The sequence below is a fragment of the Giraffa tippelskirchi genome, chromosome 2, assembly GCF_054371585.1.
Source record: "Giraffa tippelskirchi isolate mGirTip1 chromosome 2, T2T-mGirTip1v1.2.pri, whole genome shotgun sequence".
Taxonomy (NCBI): Eukaryota; Metazoa; Chordata; class Mammalia; order Artiodactyla; family Giraffidae; genus Giraffa; species Giraffa tippelskirchi.
In genome coordinates, this window is record NC_137276.1 from 32,126,998 (window position 1) to 32,150,228 (window position 23,231).

Sequence of the window (23,231 nt, forward strand, 5' to 3'; positions counted from 1 at the left end):
ACTTTATGGTTAGAGTTACTTTATAGTTAGAATTATTTTCTCTAATCCTTGGTATTGTCAGTTTTAGCCATTCTATTGGATGATAGTATGTCATTGATTTTTAATTTGCAGTTCTTTGATGTCTAGTGGTATTGAGTAGTTTTTAAAATGAGAGTTTATTGAAATCTCATGCTTGTTTTTCTGTTGGTTATTTATTTTTCATATTGATTGTATGAAGTCTGTATATATTCAGGGTATGAGCCTTTTTTGACCATATATATTGTAGATATATTTTCCCACCATATATATTATAGATATATTTTTCACTTTTTTAATGGTGTCTTTTGATAACATAGTTCTTATTTTAATGAACTCAAATGTATTGAGGTTTTTCTTTGTGATTGCTATTTTTTAATGTGTAATTCAAAAATTATTTCCCCACTCTGAGTTCAATAATATATTCTTCTATATTAACCTTCTAGTAGGCTTACTGTTTTGTTTTTCACCTTTAGATCAATAACTCACCCGAAATTGACCTTGTGTATAGTGACATAGGTGTCAATTTTCACTTTTTCCCCCTATAGTTGTCCACATGTCTCAGCACCATTCAGTGAAAAGGTCATTCATTCCCGACTGATTTGTAGCACCTTATCCTGAGTCCAGTAAAAAAAGAAAGGAAGTAATAAAGATCAGAACAGAAGTTAGTGAAATAAATACCAAACATGTAATAGAGGAATTCAGCAAACCCAAAAACTGGAACCTTGACAATGCTAATAAAAATTGATGTATCTCTAATAAGATCGATAAATTAAAAAAAAAAAGTACCAGTATCAGGAACAAGGATGAGCAGATCACTATGGAACCTGAACATGTTAATAAGTTCCTTAGAGGATATTACAAACAAGTTTATGCCAGTAAAGTTTGAAAATTTATGTGGAATAGACAAATCCCTAGAAATATACAACTTATCAAAATTAATGCAAGAAGAAATAGAAAATTTGAATAGTTCTGTAACACAAATTGAATATATATAATATAATTAAAAACTTTACAAAGAAAACTCTAGGTCCAGATGACTTCATCAACCAATTCCATCACTTAAGGAAGAAATGACAATAGCACATAAAGTTTTTCAGAAAATAGAAAAATAGGACACACTCCCCAACTCACTTTGACAGGCCAGCACAGCCTTGATATAAAACCTAATGAAGAAAAATATAAGAAAGGACAATTCCATGATAATCTCACTTGGAACACGTATGGAGAAACCTAAACAAACAATTAGCAAACCAAACTCAGCAGTTTATAAAAATGATAAAACATCATTACAATATTGGGTTTATTCTAGAAATACCCAGTTGGTTTAACATTAATCAGTGCCATTCACTACATAAACAAAGGAGAAAAATTATATGATTATCAAAAAATTTTGATAATACTAAGCACATACTCATGCGAAATGCTGGGCTGGATGAAGCACAAGCTAGAATCAAGATTGCAGAGAGAAATATCAATAACCTCAGATATGCAGATGACACCAACCTTATGGCAGAAAGTGAAGAACTAAAGAGCCTCTTGAGGAAAGTGAAAGATGAGAGTGAAAAAGTTGGCTTAAAACTCAACATTCAGAAAACTAAGATCATGGCATCTGGTCACATCACTTCATGGCAAATAGATGGGGAAACAATGGAAACAGTGACACACTTTATTTTTTTGGGCTCCAAAATCACTGCATATGGTGACTGCAGTCATGAAATTAAAAGATACTTACTCCTTGGCAGGAAAGTTATGACCAACCTAGACAGTATATTAAAAAGCAGAGATATTACTTTGCCAACAGAGGTCCATCTAGTCAAAGCTATGGTTTTTCCAGTAGTCATGTATGGATGTGAGAGTTGGAGTATAAGGAAAGCTGAGCGCCGAAGAATTGATGCTTTTGAACTGTGGTGTTGGAGAAGACTCTTGAGAGTCCCTTGGACTGCAAGGAGATCCAGCCAGTCAATCCTAAAGGAAATCAGTCCTGAATATTCATTGGAAGGACTGATGCTGAAGCTACAACTCCAATTCTTTGGCCATCTGATGCAAAGAACTGACTCACTAGAAAAGACCCTGATGCTGGGAAAGATTGAAGGCAGGAGGAGAAGGGGATGACAGAGGATGAGATGGTTGGGTGGCATCACCGACTTGATGGACATGAGTTTGAGTAAGCTCCGGGAGTTGGTGATGGATAGGAAAGCCTGATGTGCTGCAGTCCATGGGGTCGCAAAGAGTTGGCCATGACTGAGCGACTGAAGCACAGACTCATGATAATAAATAAATAACCCTTAGCAAACTAAGAATAAGAAGATATCACCTGAATCTGATGGGCTTCCCTGGTGGCTCACCTGGTAAAGAATCTGCCTATAAAGTGAGAGACCTGGGTTCAATACCTGGGTTGGGAAGATCTCTTGGAGAGGGGAATGGCTACCCACTCCAGTATTCTGGCCTGGAGAATTCCATGGACTGTACAGTCCAGGGGGTTGCAAAGAGTCGGACACAACTGAGTGACTTTCACTTTCACTGAATCTGATAGTTTATGCCAAAATGATAGATGGGGAAGATACCATTTTTCAATTTGCTTTACCTTTTTAACTTCTAAAGTTAAGATTATTTTCATATTTATTAGTCATTTAGGCCTCTCTTCTATGAATTGGTCATATCTTTTGACTAATTTTCTTTGAGTGTTTTTCTTATAAATTTTAGTCATATTGATAAATTCTGAATACTAATCCTTTTGTATGAATAAAAGTTTTTTTTCAGGTTATGGCTTATCTTTTATTAATACTTAAAAATTTTAATTAATTAATTTATTTATTATGAATGAGTAATGTTAATATGTTCACTTGAATCAAAAATCCAGAAAATACAAAACAACATACAGTAAAAAGTTTCTCTCCCACTCCTGTTCTTTCATCCAGTTCCCCTCTCCAGAGGTGCTGTGACTTCATTTTTTAAGAACTTTGTTTATAATGTCATTTGTTGAACAGACATTTGAAATTTCGATTGTAGTTAAATGTTTCAGTCTTTTCTATGTGGATTGTACATTTTATGTTGTGTTTAAGAAAGCTTTCCTCTGCCTCATTAATGTATTTTTTTCCAAGTTTGACTTTTTATATTTAGATCTTTATTCTGTCTGGAATTTGTTTTTTGTGTATGATGTGAGGTAGGGATCTCCGCTTTATATGCTGTCCTTATGCTCTTATATTGTGTGATTGTTTTGTCTATATACAGCGTTCAATGTGATGGGAGACTGTTGTTGAGCTTCATCTACGTGTTGGCAAATATAATTAACTGGTCCAGTTTTTAACTTCTGTTTTGTTCCTACTTGCAGATGAATGCTTAAGAGTCCTAATAAGTACTGCCTTTCAGGCCACAGAATGTGCCTTGTGTCCTCTAACATATCTGGAATTTGTGTAGGCTGTGATAGGGCAGGGAAAGGGGGTTTCTTTGTTACAACAAACAAGGAGAAAGTTTTTTTCCTGTCTCTTCGATTTACCAATGCCTCATCAGAAGCTTTCAGCACTTATGTAAGAAATTAATTTTTTTCTTAAACTTGAACAAACTTACAGTTCATTTTAAAATTAGTTACTGTAGAGGGAGGAAGTGGTTTTTGCTTAATAATAGTATTTATTTATTTATTAGCCCTTCTGTTAAGTACTTGACCATGTTCCTTGATATTCTTAGCTTTGCATTGTGGTACTATGTATTCCATGGAAAGAAATTATTGGACTTTGTGATATGGCGATAATTTAAAAGCATAACCTACTATATCTGTCTTTTCCTTCTCTTATCATCCGTTTTACTTCTTTTTTAACCATTTCTCTCCATTTTTGTCTTACCACATGCTCCACTCGGAAAAAGTGAGGAAGAGGACAAAAAAGAATTAGGTTAAAGAAATTAAAGTGAAACAAAACAAAAGTGAATGATTATGGGAAGGAAAGGGAGAAAAAGCGGAAGGGGGAAAGAAACTGAGTTTTCTTATTTGTAACTTCTGTGTCAGGACTCCTTAGGTATCTTTTTCTTGTATTCCTTGTAAATAGGTAGGGGCAGCCTTGAACTTCCTTATTCTCCTACCTATTCTAACTATTTATGAGGGAGCAGACTGCAAGTCAGAAAGGATTCTGTTGAGAAACAACGTAGGTAGGGTTTTGTGCTTCTGGCTCCTTTCTACTTGTGTATTTGATCCAGTTTAGTGCCTGAAGGTCAACTCTGATGTAAGTTTTGGGATCTCAACTGAGTCTTACTCTGGATATTAATAAACTGAAGATCTGCAGGTTATATGTATGTATGTGTTTCTACTTTAGGAATATAATGGATGCTGTTCATGTACATTTATATGTTAGAATTAATTTGATCTTAATTGCTTTTCAGAATTAAAAGAGATGTGACAGCCATAAAAGCTTAGATTTGATAAATTATAAGATTCTTTTGGTGCTAATCCATTTCATGATTTTCTGGCTGTCTCAGTAGAGTAGTAATTTCTCATTGGCAGTGATTAAATAGTCTATTGACTCATATCTTGACTGAAATAAGCCAACATTTAAAATAAAAAGAGGCTTTGTCAATGACATAGGATGAAGATTCTTTTGATTTTAATTGGCTTGTATCATAATCATTGGCATCTTTAAATCATTGGCATCTTTAGCCTTAGTATGTAAAAAGATTGAGGAAAGAGCATTTTTAGTTCTCTTTCTTAAGACTTTGGCTTGAGAACACATATTTATAATTTTTAAGTTTTATGTGAATTCTTCTATTATCATTTTAGAGAAAAGAAAGAAATCTAGTAGTCACCAACTGAAGACTTGGTCTATTGATTAAAATTAGGTAATAACTTTTCAAGGAAGTAGAGATGAACTCTGAAGTTTACCCAAACCTTGTTTTCATTATACCAAATTAAAAATGATCTTTGTAAAACTTCGCTAGCTGTCCAGTGGTTAAGACTCTTGCTTCCACTACAGACAGGGAAACTAGGATCCCACATGCTGTGGGCACAAAAAAAAGAGATCCAGGTAGTGTTGGTAAAGTGTGTTAGAGATTAGTTATATTTAATGTGTAGAGGTATCATTTTTCCTGGAACAGAGGTTTGGTACCTAGGGTGTTGTGGAAACTTATAAGTTGTGATTGTTTTATTGTAGGAATGTTTGATTGAGTCAGGTGAATTTCAGCTTTGCCTGAGAGATGTGATCAGTTGTTCTTTCTGGCTTGTGTTACATCTACTCATTGGTTGTATAATAGATGACTGTTTATATAATAAGAATTAGAACAAGCCATTAGAAATAATTGATAATAGATACAAACAGGTGGTGATATGTCTGCTACAAGAGATGGAATAATACAGTTCTTATATGTAACATGTTAAAAGTAAAAAGAATTTAGTAACTAGGTATTAGAAAACAATAAGGAAGAAAGTATTTCTGAGAGTCAAAGGAGCTTTTCCAAAAGTATAGCGCAGATAATGTAGGAGTGGAAAACCAGCTAAGATCAGGGGCCAACAGAACATATCTGCTGAGTATTACTCAGTGATAGAAGAGTGAAATAAGAAGCAAAATATGTTTTTTTTGAAGTGCCTTAGAGAGGAAGGACCTTGAGCAAAGTTTGGACTTAGACGATGGGTCAGCAACATCCAGAATGAAGGATTTTAAAATAAAACCTATTTCTGAACCTGGGCAAGGCTGAATTAATATCTATTTTATGTATCTGTAAGTGCCTTCCATTCTAGTGAAGGCTTTTTGGTTATGAGGAGCAGAATCCAAGGATACTTGGCTTAACTGAAAGAGACTGATAATAAGGAAACACCTGTCAGTGTAGGGATCTAGGAACCAAAAAACCCTAAGGGTAGGGTAAATGTCTTCAAAATGTCTATTATACTAGATATAGTTTTATCTCTTCAGTAGTCTCATGCCCACTGTCACGCGGTTTCTGTGGCATTTGCGAGTAGCCTGACTGTGGCACTATCAGCAGTTGAAGACTGGATGGGAAATACCATATAGTGCTGGCTGTACTCCCAAGAGGGGGCTTCCCTGGTGGCTCAGTGGTAAAGAATCTGCCTGCAAGGCAGGAGACCCAGGAGACACAGTTTCAATCCCTGGGTTGGGAAGATCTGGAGGAGGGCTTGGCAACCCACTCCAGTATTCTTGCCTGGAGAATCCCATGGAGAGAGGAGCCTGGTGGGCTACAGTCCATAGGGTCACACAGAGTCAGACATGACTGAAGCGACTGAGCATGTACACCCAGGAAGGCCTTAATTTAATGATTACCCACTGCCATGTTAGGGGGAACAGTTGCAGGTCTGATGTTTTAAAAGTATTTAACGATGATGGTTTAGGGTTTAACTGTTAATAAGGAAATGTGGTCTATGTGGCTGCCAATTCTAAAATACTATTAGACTCAGGAGGCTGTAAGGGTCTGGTCTTATAGATTGAATGTGTAAAATTAAGAGACAAATTCAGGTCATATCATAGAGGCTATCTGATGTCTTTTCTTTAAACTAAATTTCTGAGTATCTATGTCGGTGTAACCTAAACAGCCACAAGTCCAGATTGTCTTCTTTTGTGCAGTCAACAGATTAAGTGTTTGGTTTTCAAAAGACTGGTATATGTAGGTGAACCCACAGAAAGAATGAATAATTGTGTTGTTGAGAGGGAATGAAAAACACATACAAAAATGATGACCTCAAAGATTCTTCTGTTTCATTGTTTTCAGTGGTGCTATCTGCAATTTTGTTATCTGCAATGACTCTTCCCTTCAAAGTCAGCCCATTATCTTCAATCCTGACTTTTTTGTGGAGAAACTCCGACATGAGAAACCTGAGGTGTTCACTGAGTTGGTGGTCAGCAATATTACAAGACTTATTGATCTACCTGGAACTGAGTTGGCTCAGCTGATGGGAGAAGTGGACCTTAAGTTGCCTGGTGGGGCAGGCCCGGCATCAGGATTTTTCCGGTCTCTAATGTCTCTCAAGCGAAAGGGTAGGAATTGTGTCTGTGAAGGGGGCAGGTCTCAGTTGCTTCCTGGGCTCTACTCTGAACATTTGCACATTCGTGGAGGAGTTACTATTATTGTAAAGCATTTTTTTTAGTCATTTTTTTCATTACATGAATAGTAAAACTCTAAGTAATATTGACAAAAATTATAAAAATTACCTAGATTAATTAAAGGATATATATCTGTCTCCAGAAAATAGCATGATTAGTTTACATAGTTATCGTGAGCACCTTGATTTTCATGCTCTATTAATACTATACTAAAATAATATTAAAAGAACAAAGTTATACAGCTGGTGAGTACAGTAAAGAAAGTTTGACTGTTTTTTTATTGCAGTAGTTCTCTAATGTTTTCATTCCATAGAATGCTTTGATAAGGCAAATATTAATACTTATGAATCACTCAAAAAGCCTTCTCAGAAATAAGTTATTAGTTTTATATACTATAAATTATGATTATTAACACTATTTTTAATAACATGTGAAAGAGATTCTGTTTTGTCTTATTAATATAAGGAAATCCTGAGGACAGCAAAAAAGTTTAAACATAACAGGTTAGACCCTATACCAACTCTAGTGGATAATCTATCATGTTCTAATAATCATGGGTCTAAGTTCTATTTTTTGTTTGTTTTTAAATTAAATATCAATATTCCAAGTATTGTTAATTAAAGAAGAAGATGGTCTTTGCCTTCAGGGAACCTACTATCTAAGATTAAACTTGCAGAGAGTTGATTGAAAAGTATTCTGATTGCATTTTCTGATGCACTTCCAACTCTAAAGTTTTTTTGTATTGACCACGTGAACATACTTGCTCAGCTGTAACATGGGATGCTTGAGGGGTATGCTGATTTTAAATATGCTGATTTTGTACTGTTTGTGGAAAATATAGCCTTGTTCTATTGTATGGCTTTTTTCAGAAAAAGGAGTAATATTTGGATCCCCACTGACAGAGGAAGGCATTGCCCAGATACACCAACTGATTGAATATCTACACAAGAGTAAGACTACTTGAAATTTTTTCATTCTTTGTTAATGAACAGTTGTCAGTTTTCTGTTGGGAGCTTAATATCCTTGAGTTAGTTAGTAGGTGTCAGTTAACCATTAACAAAGACACTAATCAATGATAATTTCAGGTGGCATGTTTTCTAAATAAACTTCCTTATAAATTTCATCTCATGTGTTGATTTGCTTTATACTCTCAAACACACACACACACACATACACACACACACACATACATACACACATAAGATAGTATCTATGAAATCACATTTGGCCCTTGATTGAGAGAGGCATTTCTTCTGGAAAAAATACATTGCTTCTAAAGAGTCTCAACATTTATTCCAGTAATAATAATTTACTGCCAAAGATACCTTTCATCTCTAGAATTCTTTGATTAAAATACACTCAACTTAATTCCCTTTTCACTTTTTTAGTAGTCATACTGGTTATGTCATTGCTTTAAGTACTTGGCACAGCTGAGTGTATATGAAATGTATGGCTTTATGTGATGCCATGATGAATTCAACACAAATGGTTATTTTTGGCTTGCTCTACCTGGGACATTGTGCTGGGAGCTAGAGCAGAGGTTACAAACTGACAGCCTAAGGGCTTAAGTTATCTGTTTTCATATTTTGTTTGGCAAAGGATTAAGTTAAAAATAAAACTAGTTTCCAGTCTTTTAAAATGGGAAAAGTCCAGGTTTTCAGCTTTCTTTGGATAACAGGAAGATCTAGCATCCTTGAGCCCTGTGGCCTCTTGGACACAGTCATCTGGAGCACAGGTAGGTGCTCACCAGTTTGTTAGGGTTCCTGTTCATTCATTTACTGTTGCCAGCCTGGCTGGTAGGCATTTCAACTTGGAAACCTGAATTAGGGAGCTATTCAAAGAAATACATACCTAAGCTGAAAACAGGAACTCTCATGCTTCTACCAGATCAAACTAAAACAATGTGTCTCATCTTTTTTAACCCTTAGATTAGCTTAGAATCTAGGTTGAAGGGAAGAATCGTTTAGTTGCAATGACTCTGAGCTTCTGGCAATCTCTTAGATGGAAAGGTGATCTGACAGGTTAGAGTTCTAATTCCTGGGGCAGTGCAGAGACCCTCGATTCATTTTAGGCTGGGAAACTGTTTACAGGAACAATGAACTCCACAGATGAGCTCAGCCCGTCCAACAAAGTCTGGGACGGCTCATGGGAAGGGGACTTCAGGAGGACGTGGCTTTCCTTCCAACTTATGTTTCAAGCTCTATTATATATAAAATAGATAACCAACAAGGACCTACTGCATAGCACAGGGAACTATACTTAATATTTTGTAATAACCTATAATGCAAAATAATCTTATATATATATATATATATATATATATATATAGGTTTCCCTTGTGGCTCAGCTGGTAAAGAATCCACCTGCAATGCGGGAGACCTGGGTTCGACCCCTGGGTTGGGAAGATCCCTTGGAGAAGGGAAAGGCTACCCACTCCAGTATTCTAGCCTGGAGAATTCCATGGACTGTATAGTCCATGGGGTCACAAAGAGTTGGACACGACTGAGCAACATTCCCATATATATATATATATATATATATATATATATATATATATATCTCACTTTGCTGTATACCTGAAGCTAACACAACATTTTAAATCAACTATATTTCAATAGGAGTTAAAAAAAAGACCGGATAAAATTCAGTCTCCAGGTGTGCCTCAGGAGGTTCAGTGACTCCTGGTTGGACTATCTCTCAGCCTGGAAGATCTCTGGGTGCTCAGGTATGTTCAGATAAGTTTCCCCAGGAGCCAGTAGGTCTCAACTCCTCTGAGAAGAAAGGCAAAAACCTCCTTCACGGTCTTTGTAAGGGTCTTTCAAGTATAAAGTGGTCTTTTAGATGACTTATTTTAATCGTAATTCTCTGTTTCTTTTTTCATGTCCTCTGTTCCTCTCCCACGCCGAACAGACTTACGAGTAGAGGGTTTGTTTAGAGTACCAGGGAATAGTGTCCGACAGCAGGTTTTAAGAGATGCTCTCAATAATGGAACTGATATTGACTTGGAATCAGGGGAGTTTCACTCAAATGATGTTGCTACCTTGCTGAAGATGTTTCTAGGAGAGTTACCTGAGCCCCTGCTGACACATAAACATTTTCACGCACACCTCAAAATTGCTGGTGAGTATTAGAGGTGAGAAGGGGCTGTAGGTACATTTATTTCAATTTAGTAAAGTCATCTGGAATATTCTGTTGTTTGTAACCCACAGAATATTCTGTTGTTTGTAAACAACAATATTCTGTTGTTTGTAACTTCTGCTAATATTGGTTAAGACTTCATGATATTTCTGGGCTCTCTGAATACTCATAAGCATTGGCTAGTTACGTTTCATTTAGTCAGAAATTTTTTTGTCGAATAAACTTCTTTGAAGATACAGTCTGGGTTTTGTTTATTTTTGTGTTCCTGATGGATCCTAGCATTGTGCTTTGAACATTTTAGTTGTTTAATTAATGTGTGCTTTTCACTGGATTGATTGACACACCCAAGTCAGTGGTCACAGTTTTGATGTTTGCCTTGGTTTGGAACTTTTGCTTAGTATTAATATGCCTCAGTTGAGATCATCTCTACTATTGAAAATTTGCTCTAAAAAATAATTTTGCTTGTTTTCTAAATAGGCAATACATTCTCATGAATTGAAATTCAAAAGGTTCCAAGAGCATCCAGTGAAAAGCCTCTTTTCCATCTCTGTTCCCTGGCACTGAGTTTTTCTTCCAAGAGAGAACCAGTACTATTGATTTCTAATGTATCCTTACAGAGATATTTTAGACACTTAGAAACACCTGCATATATTTCTTTTCTCTCTTTTTATGTAATGGTAGGGTGTTAGACATATGGTTCTGTGGTTTGCTTTTTTTATTTAATGTGTCTTGGAGAATGATCCATTTTCAGCTCATAAATAGTTTCTCTTTTCCTTTTATGCCTGTATGGTAAGGAATTCATTCTTAAATTGCACAGCAGTTACGCTGCTATAGGCTCTAAGTGCACACAGCATCAACATCCATACTGTATTTACTTAGTTTTCTACCCTTGAGCCTTTCCTCTTGCTTCTAATCTTAAGGAAAATAAGTAGAAGATTTTTTTTCTTTTGAATAATTTTTACCGCTTAGAAAAAAATACGTTTTGAATTTCTAAAGTAAGATTAGGTTTTGTTAGCACTTCCAGGAACAATTTAGATGATACAAATGAGAAAATATTACTAGAATATTATACAGCTTTATAGTTTTTTTGACTTCCCTCATAGCTCAGTCGGTAAAGAATCTGCCTTCAGTGCAGGAGATCCAGATTCGATCCCTGGGTCAGGAAGATCCCCTGGAGAAGGAAATGGCAACCCATTCCAGTATTCTTGCCTGGAAAATCCCATGGACAGAGGAGCCATGGGGTCACAAAGAGTCAGGCACGACTGAGCGACTAACACTCAATATCATCACAGTTTTTTGGGGGGAGAAATAAAAGTTTTTGGATCTTTGAAAAAGATATGGAAAATATTGATAAGTTCTTTTTATAAAGGTTAACATGAAGAATGCCTGTTCTGTTTGCTTTCCTGTTGAGTTAATTTAGTACAGTATTTGAAACTTCCCCTCCACCACCCCATGATTCACTGGTCTTTGAGATCACACTGAGGTGTGGCACAGGTGTAGCATTTGATACGCCTTGCTGATAACAGAGAGGGATTTTTGTTTTCAATTTCGTATTAACAGGAAACGGTTTCTAGAAATATTATTTGCCTTTCCTAAACCTGAAATTATAATTGAAGTTAAACAGCTTCAATAACACACTGTAATCATTTTCAGGTCTATATGGATTATACCCAAATGGTTTTCAGTGTCTTTTGAAATTCTGATGATCTAGGGGACAGTTTTTATTGATAACCTGTATAGCCTGTAAGAGAAGCAGCCATGATTCTGACTCTGTAAGGCGCTGCCTGGATCATCCTGGTATCAGGTCATGATTCACTCTTATAGTTTGTTAGCAGTAAAATATCTTGGTGAGGAAGTGTGAAGGGGGTGGCATTATTAGAGATATGTGTGGGCTGTTTTCATTTCTCTTGAGTATATAACTGGGAATGGAATTACTAAGTCATGTGATAACTCTATGTTTAACTTTTTGAGGAACTGCCAAGCTGTTTTCCACTGTGGTCACACCATTTTTTACATTCCCACCAGCAATGTAGGAGAGTGGTGGTGGGTTTTTTTTGGCTCCACTGTATGGCATGTGGAATCTTAGTTCCCCAACCAGTGATCAAACCTGCGCCTCCTACAGTGAAAGTGCAGAGTCTCAACCACTGGACTGCCAGGGAAGTCCCTGCAGAAGAGTTTAATTTTCTCAGCATTCTTGTCAGCACTTGTTATTGTCAGTCTTTTTGACTATAGCCACACCACTGATTATGAAGTAGTATCTCCTTGGGGTTTTGATTTACATTTCCCTGATAGCTAAGGATACCGAGTATAAAAATGCTTATTGGCTGCTTGTATATCTTATTTCAAGGAATGTTTAAGTCTTTTGCCTATTTTTGACTGGGTTTTTGTCTTTTTATTATTAAATTATTTTGATATGATTTTGTTACTATATTTTGCTATAATCTCTGTTTATACTTGATTCTTTTTTTCCTTTGTCTTATTGGAGGATGATACATAGTAGGAGCATTGATTTTTTTTCTTTCTTGTATTTTTTCCATCCTTTACAATCATCTCTTTTATCCTCAAGATTTGATGCAGTTTGATGATAAAGGAAACAAGACCAATGTACCAGATAAGGAACGGCAAATCGAGGCTCTTCAGTTGCTCTTCCTCATTCTCCCTCCACCCAATCGTAACTTGCTGAAGTTACTGCTTGATCTCCTGTACCAGACAGCAAAGAAACAAGACAAAAATAAGATGTCCGCCTATAACCTTGCCCTTATGTTTGCACCCCATGTCTTATGGCCAAAAAATGTAAGTGTTGAGGGGAACAGAAAGACTGCTTGGTTTTCTTGAGCTGGGCCTCATCCTATAGCTGTACTTGGTGAGGTTATCAAGGGTCCAAGTTCTAGTCTTCAGCTTTATAAGGTTAGGAACTTACTTTGTTAGATCATTTAAGAGTTATCAAACCGCCAGTTCCTGTTAATTTCACTTATAAATCAATCTGATAAACCTGAATGACAATTTTAGTGGAAACTCTTAGTGGAAGATTATAGCTACTAAATATACCATAATACTCATGTTGGGTGGTCAGTGTAAACTCCTTCTTAACATGAAAGCCTTCTTGGGAAACCAAATTGATTTCTGAAGATCAAATGGTATGAATTTAAACCAGAGCTGTATGATCTTACAGGATAGTGTCACTGAGCTTTTAGATAAGAGCTTTTAGATAGAGCAATACTGCCTTGTCCTCTTTTCTGTATCCTGTAGATGTACTCTCCTTAGATAAAGCTGAATGTCCTTCTTTTTTTTTTTCAACTTTAAACTTTTTATTTTGTATTGAGGTATAGCCGATTAACAATGTTGTAGTAGTTTCAGGTGAACAACGAAGGGACTCAGCCATAGATATATATATATCCTGAATGTGCTTCTTTAACTGAGACCACGGCCTTCCTAGTGACTTACATGAGAAGTATATTATATAGTCTTTTGAACTAATTCTTGACCTGGAAGCCCATAGCTTCATATTCCTGTCCGTTCATAAAACAGAGCTTCTGCCCAGAGGAAGGTTGATGTGGGGAGGGATACGAAAGGAAAAAGGCATACCAGTATTTGTCCATGTTAAGGGGATAAAACCTCATAACGAAAATAGTTTTAGAACCAGCTCAGTGAGACTGAAAATAAACAAGTGATCTATGACTATAAAGTTAAGAGGTCTTAGAACAAGCAAACATTAAGTAAAAAAGATACATGTTGAGAATGTGGGCTTTGGGATAGTAGAGACGCTGAAGTGCTTAAAAAAGAGGCAGGGGAAACAGGAGAAAGGAGTCAGTGACCATTTGATTGTTTTTAAGAAACGGATGTCACCTTTAACATCAGTTCATAGTGACAGTTCTCTTTTGTCTTTGGAGAAACTAGTTTCTCTGGAGAGCAATGTTCTTGGTGACTAGTTTGGATTCTATTCTTCTTGTCCCTTTTCCCAGGAAAGATGATCTTCAGCATACATGTCTAATTCCCCAGCAGAATTAGAAAAGGAAAATTGGTTCTCTTGGATTTCCTGGTCACTTCAGGGACACATGGTTCTTCCTAGGTTATATCATTTCAAGTGGAAACCTGCTGAACCAAAAAGTGTTTCCAGAATTAACCACTGTATTAAAGTCAACTTTCTTGGCAATAGACGCTATCATACATTTGAAAGAATTAGCTTATTAATAAGTAAATGTGAGTATCTGCCTTCCACTTCCCAGCTCTTCATCTCTCTTTTTTGGTTTCTTTTGCTCTGAATAGGTCACTGCAAATGACCTTCAAGAGAATATCACAAAATTAAATGATGGGATGGCTTTTATGATTAAACACTCTCAGAAACTTTTTAAGGTAGGTAATAAATGGGATTTGGATAGTGAGATGATAAAGAGATAGAGCAAGGTGGGATCCTGAGAGGGCTGTAAAGATGACTAAATAAGAAAGGTCCTGACTGTAACTGGAAACCAAATTAAACCTGAGTAAAACTGAGAGGGAACGACCTAGGTGGGGAAGAATATGAGGGTACCAGAGAACTGAGCAGGGCTCCACCTCCTGGACTGTTGGCTCTACCCTCTTAAGTCATCCTTACTTTTTCATGAAAAACAGCAGATGTTAGAAGCAGAGTAGTAGTTTTATCCTGCCCGCTTCCTGCCAGTTGAAATTTGACAGCCCCCTTTCATCTTGTATTCATAGTTGTTTTTAGTACAAACTAGCAGTGTTTCTGCCAACGTAATTTTCTCAATAAGTTTGTGGGTCTCTGTGGATTTTAGTGAGATTCATCCAGAAGATAAATTTGAAGATAAACCCTTCTCTTCCATGGACTCCTGCTGAGAAGCCTGAGGGACAATGCCTTTCAGCTTCCTAGAGGCCTTCTGGTTGTGTTGAGAGACTCTGGGAGGCACACCTTTACCCTTTTGAAAGGCTCTTTGTGTAACAATATTTTTGACCTTTTGATGTTTCCAAGATTTTAGCAAAAGGTTTTACAGTCACATCCTTGGTCTTTTCTTTACAGTGTACTTTCCTGACGGTGAATTTCTTAATTTTAGTGTCTTTTGCCGTCTGGAAAAGCTGAGAATTTTTAAGGCAACTCAGTTCTGTTCCTTTTTTTGCTTTTCTTAAAAAAAAAAGTGGTAAAATACATATGACAACATTTACTATATGTGTACAGGCCAGTGGTATTAATTACATTCATACTGTTGTACAAACCATCACTACCATCCATTTCTTGAACTCCTTTCATCTTCCTAAACTAAAATGCCATTAAACAATAAAGTTAGTTTAGTTAAAAAACTAAAACTCATTAAACCATAACTGCCCCATTCACCCCTTCCCCTTGGCCCTGTCAACCACCATTCTGCTTTCTGTCTCTGTGATTTTGACCACTTTAAGTACATCATAAAAGTGGAATCAATCATACAATATTTGTCTTTTAGTGACTGGCTTACTTCCTTTGGCATGTCTTCAAGGTTCACCTATGTTGTAACATTTGTCAGAATTTCCTTCCTTTTTAAGGCTGACATTTCATTCATTGTGTATACCAAGTTTTACTTATCTGTTGAGGACACTTGAGTTGCCTTCACATTTAGCTCTTATGAATAATGCTTCTCTGAACCTGGGCATATCATTTACATTGTATTTACAACTACATAGCATTTATATTGTATTAGGTTTTTGTTTGTTTTTTTTTTATATAAATTTATTTATTTTAGTTGGGGGCTAATTACTTTACAATATTGTAATAGTTTTTGCCATACATTGACATGAATCAGCCATGGGTTTACATGTGTTCCCCTTCCTGGTGTATTAGGTATTATAAGTAATCTACAGATGACTTAAACAGGAAGATTCTGTAGCTTATATGCAACTACTGTTAATACACCATTCTATATAAGGGACTTGAGTATCTGGATTTTGGTATCTATGGGGAAATCCTAGAACCAGTACTCTTTGGATTCTGAGGTATGACTCCATACCCAGAAATGGAATTGTTGGATCATATGGTCTAACACAACTGCCGTACTGTTTTCCATAGTTGATGCACCATTTTACCTTCTTACCAATAGTACACAAGAATTCCCATTTCTTTGCTTCCTCAACAACACTTGTTATTTTGTTTTGGGGATTTTTTTGATTGTAACTGTTGTTATTGGGTGTGAGATGGCAATTCATTGTAGTTTCAATTTGCATTTTCCTAATGATTAGTGTTCGTGCCATTGTACAGGAGACAGGGATCAAGAAAATCCCCATGGAAAAGAAATGCAAAAAAGCAAAATGGCTGTCTGAGGAGGCCTTACAGATAGCTTGGAAGAGAAGAGAAGCGAAAAGCAAAGGAGAAAAGGAAAGATATTCCCATTTGAATGCAGAGTTCCAAAGAATAGCAAGGAGAGATAAGAAAGCCTTCCTGATCAGTGCAAAGAAATAGAGGAAAACAACAGATTGGGAAAGACTAGAGATCTCTTCAAGAAAATTAGAGATACCAAAGGAACATTTCGTGGAAAGATGGGCTCGATAAAGGACAGAAATGGTATGGACCTAACAGAAGCAGAAGATATTAAGAAGAGGTGGCAAGAATACACAGAAGAACTGTACAAAAAAGATCTTCACGACCCAGATAATCACGATGGTGTGATCACTCACCTAGAGCCAGACATCCTGGAATGTGAAGTCAAGTGGGCCTTAGAAAGCATCACTACGAACAAAGCTAGTGGAGGTGATGGAATTCCAGTTGAGCTATTTCAAATCCTCAAAGATAATGCTGTGAAAGTGCTGCACTCGATATGACAGCAAATCTGGAAAACTCAGCAGTGGCCACAGGACTGGAAGAGGTCAGTTTTCATTCCAATCCCAAAGAAAGGCAATGCCAAAGACTGCTCAAACTACCGCACAATTGCACTCATCTCACATGCTAGTAAAGTAATGCTTAAAATTCTCCAAGCCAGTCTTCAGCAATACGTGAACCGTGAACTTCCAGATGTTCAAGCTGGTTTTAGAAAAGGCAGAAGAACCAGAGATCAAATTGCCAATATCCACTGGATCATGGAAAAAGCAAGAGAGTTCCAGAAAAACATCTATTTCTGCTTTATTGACTATGCCAAAGCCTTTGACTGTGTAGATCACAATAAACTGTGGAAAATTCTGAAAGAGATGGGAATACCAGACCATCTGACCTGTCTCTTGAGAAACCTGTATGCAGGTCAGGAAGCAACAGTTAGAACTGGACATGGAACAACAGACTGGTTCCAAATAAGAAAAGGAGGACGTCAAGGCTGTATATTGTCACCCTGCTTATTTAACTTATATGCAGAGTCCATCATGAGAAACACTGGGCTGGAAGAAACACAAGCTGGAATCAAGATTGCCAGGAGAAATATCAATAACCTCAGATATGCGGATGACACCACCCTTATAGCAGAAAGTGAAGAAGAACTAAAGAGCCTCTTGATGAAAGTGAAAGAGGAGAGTGAAAAAGTTGGCTTGAAGCTCAACGTTCAGAAAACTAAGATCATGGCATCTGGTCCCATCACTTCATGGGAAATAGATGGGGAAACAGTGGAAACAGTGTCAGACTTAATTTTTTTGGGCTCCAAAATCACTGCTGATGGTGATTGCAGCCATGAAATTAAAAGACGCTTACTCCTTGGAAGGAAGGTTATGGCCAACCTAGATAGCATATTTAAAAGCAGAGACATTACTTTGCCAACAAAAGTACGTCTAGTCAAAGCTATGGTTTTTCCAGTGGTCATGTATGGATGTGAGAGTTGGACGGTGAAGAAAGCTGAGTGCCGAAGAATTGATGCTTTTGAACTGTGGTGTTGGAGAAGACTCTTGAGAGTCCCTTGGACTGCAAGGAGATCCAATCAATCCATCCTAAAAGAGATCAGTCCTGGGTGTTCATTGGAAGGTCTGATGTTGAAGCTGAAACTCCAGTACTTTGGGCACCTCATGCAAAGGGTTGACTCATTGGAAAAGACCCTAATGCTGGGTAGGATTGAGGGCGGGAGGAGAAGGGGACGACAGAGGATGAGATGGTTGGATGGCATCACCAACTCGATGGACATGGGTTTGGGTAGACTCCGGGAGTTGGTGATGGACAGAGAGGCCTGGCGTGCTGCAATTCATGGAGTCGCAAAGAGTCGGACACGACTGAGCGACTGAACTGAACTGAATGATTAGTGATGTTGAATATCTTGTCATGTCTTTATTGCTTATTTGCATATCTTCTTTGGAGAAATGTCTATTCAAGTCCTTTGCCCATTTCTTTTTTTCTTTTTTGGCCATGCTGCATGGCTTGTGGGATCTTAGTACCCTGACCAGGAATTGAACCCATGCCACAGGAGTGAAAGCATCAAGTCCTAACCATTGGACTACCAGAGAATTTCTGCCCATTTTTGAATTGGTTGTTATTTTTTGTTACTGAGTTGTAGGTATTCTTTATATATTCTAGATATTAATCACTTATCAGACATATGATGTGAAAATATTTCTTCCCACTCTGTGGATTGCTTTTACTTTGTTAATAGTGTCTTGCTACACAAAATTTAAAAATTTTTTATGAAGTCCCATTTGTCTATTTTTTCTCTTGTTGCCTATACCTTTAGTGACACATGCAAGAAATCATTGCCAGATCCAGTGCTGTTAAGCTTTTGCCCTATGCTGTAACAGTTTTATTGTTTTATGTCTTATGTTTATCTGTTTTAGGTAATTTTTGTATATGGTATTAGGTAGTGGTCCAGTTTCATCCTTTTGCATGTGGATATCCAGTTGTCCCAGCATCATTTGTTAAAAAAACTGCCTTTCCCCATTGAATAGTCTTGTTTGTCGCTCTTACTGACAATCCATACATATGAGGGTTTATTTCTGGAACCTCTTCCATTCAGTTAGTCTGTATGTTTGTCTTTATGCCAATATCATACTGTTTTGATTACTGTAGCTTTATAGTAAGTTTTGAAATAAGGAAATGTGAGTCCTCTAGCATTGTTCTTCTTTCTCAATATTGTTTTAGCTATTTGGGGTCCCTTGAGACTCCATATGAATTTTAGAATAGATTTTTCTATTTCTACAAAAACTATCATTGGAATCTTGATAGGAAGTGCGGTGGATTATTTGGGGTAGTATTGACATTTTAACAATAATAAGTCTTCCAATCCATGAATCTGGGATGTCTTTCCATTTATTTATGTTGACTTTAATTTTTTTCAGTGAATTTTTGTAGTTTTTATCGTACCGATCTTTTACCTCCTTGGTTAATTCCTAAGTACTTTATTCTTTTTGATGCTATATGTAAATGAAGTTGTCTTCTTAATTTCCTTTGTGGATTGTTCATTGTTGGTGTATGGAAGTACAACTGATTTTTTGTGTGTTGACTTTGTATCCTGCTACTTTGCTGAATTTATCTGTTCTAACAATTTTTCTATGAAATATTTAGAGTTTTCTACATATGAGATCATATCATCTATGAATAGAGCTAATTTTACTCCTTTCAAATTTGGCTGTCTTTTATTTCTTTTTCTTGCCTAGTTGCTCTGGCTAGTTTTAGTTCCTTTTTATTTAACAGTTTTTCCTTCAGTTTGTCTCTCTTCTTACTTTATAGTCTGCAAGGCCAACAGGAGAGTCTCTGTAGTGTATGCTAACAAGATGGAGATTAAGATATATTTTATACATATCTTATATATAAAATATATTACATACATCATACATTATAAATATGTTATGTATGTTAGTCGCTCAGTCGTATCCAACTCTCTGCAACCCCATAGGCTATAACCTGCCAGGATTCTTGTCCATGGGATTCTCTAGGCAAGAATACTGGAGTGGGTTGCCATTTCATTCTCCACATTATAAATATAATCTCATAATTTAATCACAAATGTTTAGCTATATCATGTAACCTAATCATCACAGGAATAACACTCAGTCACCAATATTCTTTTGGTTAGCAACAAGTCACAAGTCCATTCACACTTAGGAGGAGGGAGTTATACAGAATGTGAACATGGAGGCCACCCTAGAACTTACCCACTCGGGATGGTGTGATCCAAAGCTCAGAGTTTAGAAAACACAGGTCAGACTCTTTGGCTTAGTAGCCTGGAAAACAAAGGGTCAGGGCTGTATTGGAGGCTTAGGTGCCCAAGTCAAAGATTATGATCAATTAGAGTCAAAATCTAGATAAGTGAATTAGAGCAGTAGTCTAGATAAGTGAATTAGAGCAATAGTTTTTAATGATGAGCAAAGGTCTCTCAAATCAGTTCTTATACTCCTCATTTAGAGGAAGAACTAGTTTCAAAGCATGATTTCATGGGAATAAGTTGAGAGGAGTTGTGAATATGAAGAGTAAGGCAGTAGTTGTAAATCAAAATGGGGAATTTCTAGGTGCACTTCCTAAAAGAACTCTCGTTCTGTTGAGTTCTCTTGCTACCATTGCCATGGGGTTAACTTTTTGTGGCCCACCACTCTAAGTTGAAAGAGAGATGGGATCACAGAGATCTCATTGCATCTCACAGTTTAGCTTTCCCACCTTCTGATCTGTTATCTGTGGAGCCCATTCTCTTGCCCATGGTCCAGCGTACACAATTCAAGTATACGATGAAGTTGTACTTCGCTGTGAAGGATTTTTTTAAAGTGACTTAAAACAACACAGATTTGTTATCTTACAGTTCTATAGGTCAGAAGTCTGGCAGGAATCTCACTGGGCTAAAACTAAGGTGCTGGCAGGGATGCATTCCTTTCTGGGTGTTCTAGCAGAGAATCTGTTTACTTGTCTTTTCCAGCTCCTAGAGATTGACCATATTCCTTGGCTTGTAGTCACCTTTCTCCATCTTCAAGGCTAGCAATGTTGTGTCTCTCCGATCCTTCTACTATAGTCATGTTTCCTTCTAACCACAGCTGGGAAAAGTTCCCTGCTTCTAAGAACCCATGTGATTATGATTATAGTGAACCTGCCTAGATAACCTGGGATACTCTCCCATTGCAAGGTCTTTTACTTAATCACACCAGCAAAGTCTCTTTTACTTTACTGTGTCAGGTAACATATCACTGTGGAGGATCATAAGAATACATGTTATACAAACCTTAGAGATAAAACATGAGTACAGTCTCCTAGATGTATTTGGCTTGGTTCAGTTCAGTTCAGTCGCTCAGTCGTGTCCAACTCTTTGCGACCGTATGGACTGCAGCACGCCAGGCTTCCCTGTCCATCACCAGCTCCCGGAGTTTACCCAAATTCATGTCCATTGAGTCATTGGATGCCATCCAACCATCTGATCCTCTGTTGTCCCCTTCTCTTCCCACCTTCAATCTTTACCAGCATCAGGGTCTTTTCAAATGACTCAGTTCTTTGCATCAGGTGGCCAAAGGATTGGACTTTCAGCTTCAGCATCAGTCCTTCCAATGAATATTCAGGATTGATTTCCTTTAGGATTGACTGGTTGGATCTCCTTGCAGTCCAAGGGACTCTCAAGAGTCTTCTCCAACACCACAGTTCAAAAACATCAATTCTTCGGTGCTCAGCTTTCTTTATAGTCCAACTCTCACATCCATACATGATTACTGGAAAAACCATAGCCTTGACTAGACAGACAAAGTTGGCAAAGTAATGTCTCTGCTTTTTAATATGCTGTCTAGGTTGGTCATAACTTTCCTGCCAAGGAGTAAGTGTCTTTTAATTTCATGGCTGCAGTCAACATCTGCAGCGATTTTGGAGCCCAAAAAAATAAAGTCTGTCACTGTTTCCACTGTTTCCCCATCTATTTGCCATGAAGTTATGGGGCCGGATGCCAATGATTTTAGTTTTCTGAATGTTGAGCTTTAAGCCAACTTTTTCACTCTCCTCTTTCACTTTCATCAAGAGGTTCTTTAGTTCTTTTTCACTTTCTGCCATAAGGATAGTGTCATCTGCATATCTGAGGTTATTGATATTTTGCCCAGCAATTTTGATTCCAGCTTGTGCTTCTTCCAGCCCAGCATTTCTCATGATATACTCTGCATATAAGCTAAATAAGCAGGGTGACAATATACAGCCTTGACGTCCTCCTTTTCCTATTTGGAACCAGTCTGTTGTTTCATGTCCAGTTCTAACTGTTGCTTCCTGACCTGCATACAGATTTCTCAAGAGGCAGGTCAGATGGTCTGGTATTCCCATCTCTTTCAGAATTTTCCACAGTTTATTGTGATCCACACAGTCAGTAAAGCAGATATACATGTTTTTCTGGAACTCTCTTGCTTTTTCGATGATCCAGCGGATGTTGGCAATTTGATCTCTGGTTCCTCTGCCTTTTCTAAAACCAACTTGAACATCTGGAAGTTCACGGTTCACATATTGTTGAAGCCTGGCTTGGAGAACTTTGAGCATTACTTTACTAACGTGTGAGATGAGTGCAAATTGTGCTATAGTTTGAGAATTCTTTGGCATTGCCTTTCTTTGGGATTGGAATGAAAACTGACCTTTTCCAGTCCTGTGGCCACTGCTGAGTTTTCCAGATTTGCTGGTGTATTGAGTGCAGCACTTTCACAGGATCATCTTTTAGGATTTGAAATAGCTCAACCGGAATTCCATCACTTCCACTAGCTTTGTTCGTAGTGATGCTTCCTAAGGCCCACTTGACTTCACATTCCAGAATGTCTGTCTCTAGGTGAGTGATCACACCATCGTGATTATCTGGATCATGAAGATCTGTTTTGTATAGTTCTTCTGTGTATTCTTGCCACCTCTTCTTAATATCTGTTGTTTCTGTTAGGTCCATGCCATTTCTGTCCTTTATTGAGCCCATCTTTGCATGAAATGTTCCCTTGGTACCTCTTATTTTCTTGAAGAGATCTCTAGTCTTTCCCATTCTATTGTTTGCCTCTATTTCTTTGCACTGATCACTGAGAAAGGCTTTCTTACCTCGCCTTGCTATTCTTTGGAACTTTGCATTCAAATGGGCATATCTTTCCTTTTCTCCTTTGCTTTTTGCTTCTCTTCTTTTCACAGCTACTTGTAAGGCCTCCTCAGACAGCCATTTGGTGTTTTTGCATTTCTTTTTCTTGGGGATGGTATCGATC

General features: G+C 37.3%; 1 protein-coding gene across 11 annotated transcripts in view; it reads left to right on the forward strand.

The window, feature by feature from the left end:
* Window positions 1-23,231, forward strand: part of ARHGAP19 (Rho GTPase activating protein 19) — an 82,434-nt gene that overhangs the window by 37,853 nt on the left and 21,350 nt on the right. For 8 of the 11 annotated variants that reach the window (XM_081550504.1, XM_081550525.1, XM_081550558.1 and 5 more), the window contains 5 exons: window positions 6,721-6,986; window positions 7,922-8,002; window positions 9,963-10,172; window positions 12,757-12,983; window positions 14,457-14,543. In XM_081550504.1, the coding sequence (XP_081406630.1) occupies window positions 6,902-6,986; window positions 7,922-8,002; window positions 9,963-10,172; window positions 12,757-12,983; window positions 14,457-14,543 (690 nt within the window). In that variant the 5' untranslated portion in view covers window positions 6,721-6,901. Of the gene's footprint in view, window positions 1-3,347; window positions 3,546-6,720; window positions 6,987-7,921; window positions 8,003-9,670; window positions 9,778-9,962; window positions 10,173-12,756; window positions 12,984-14,456; window positions 14,544-23,231 lie in introns of those variants that run through there. The other 3 variants (XM_081550551.1, XM_081550542.1, XM_081550475.1) reach the window with 2 other exon arrangements.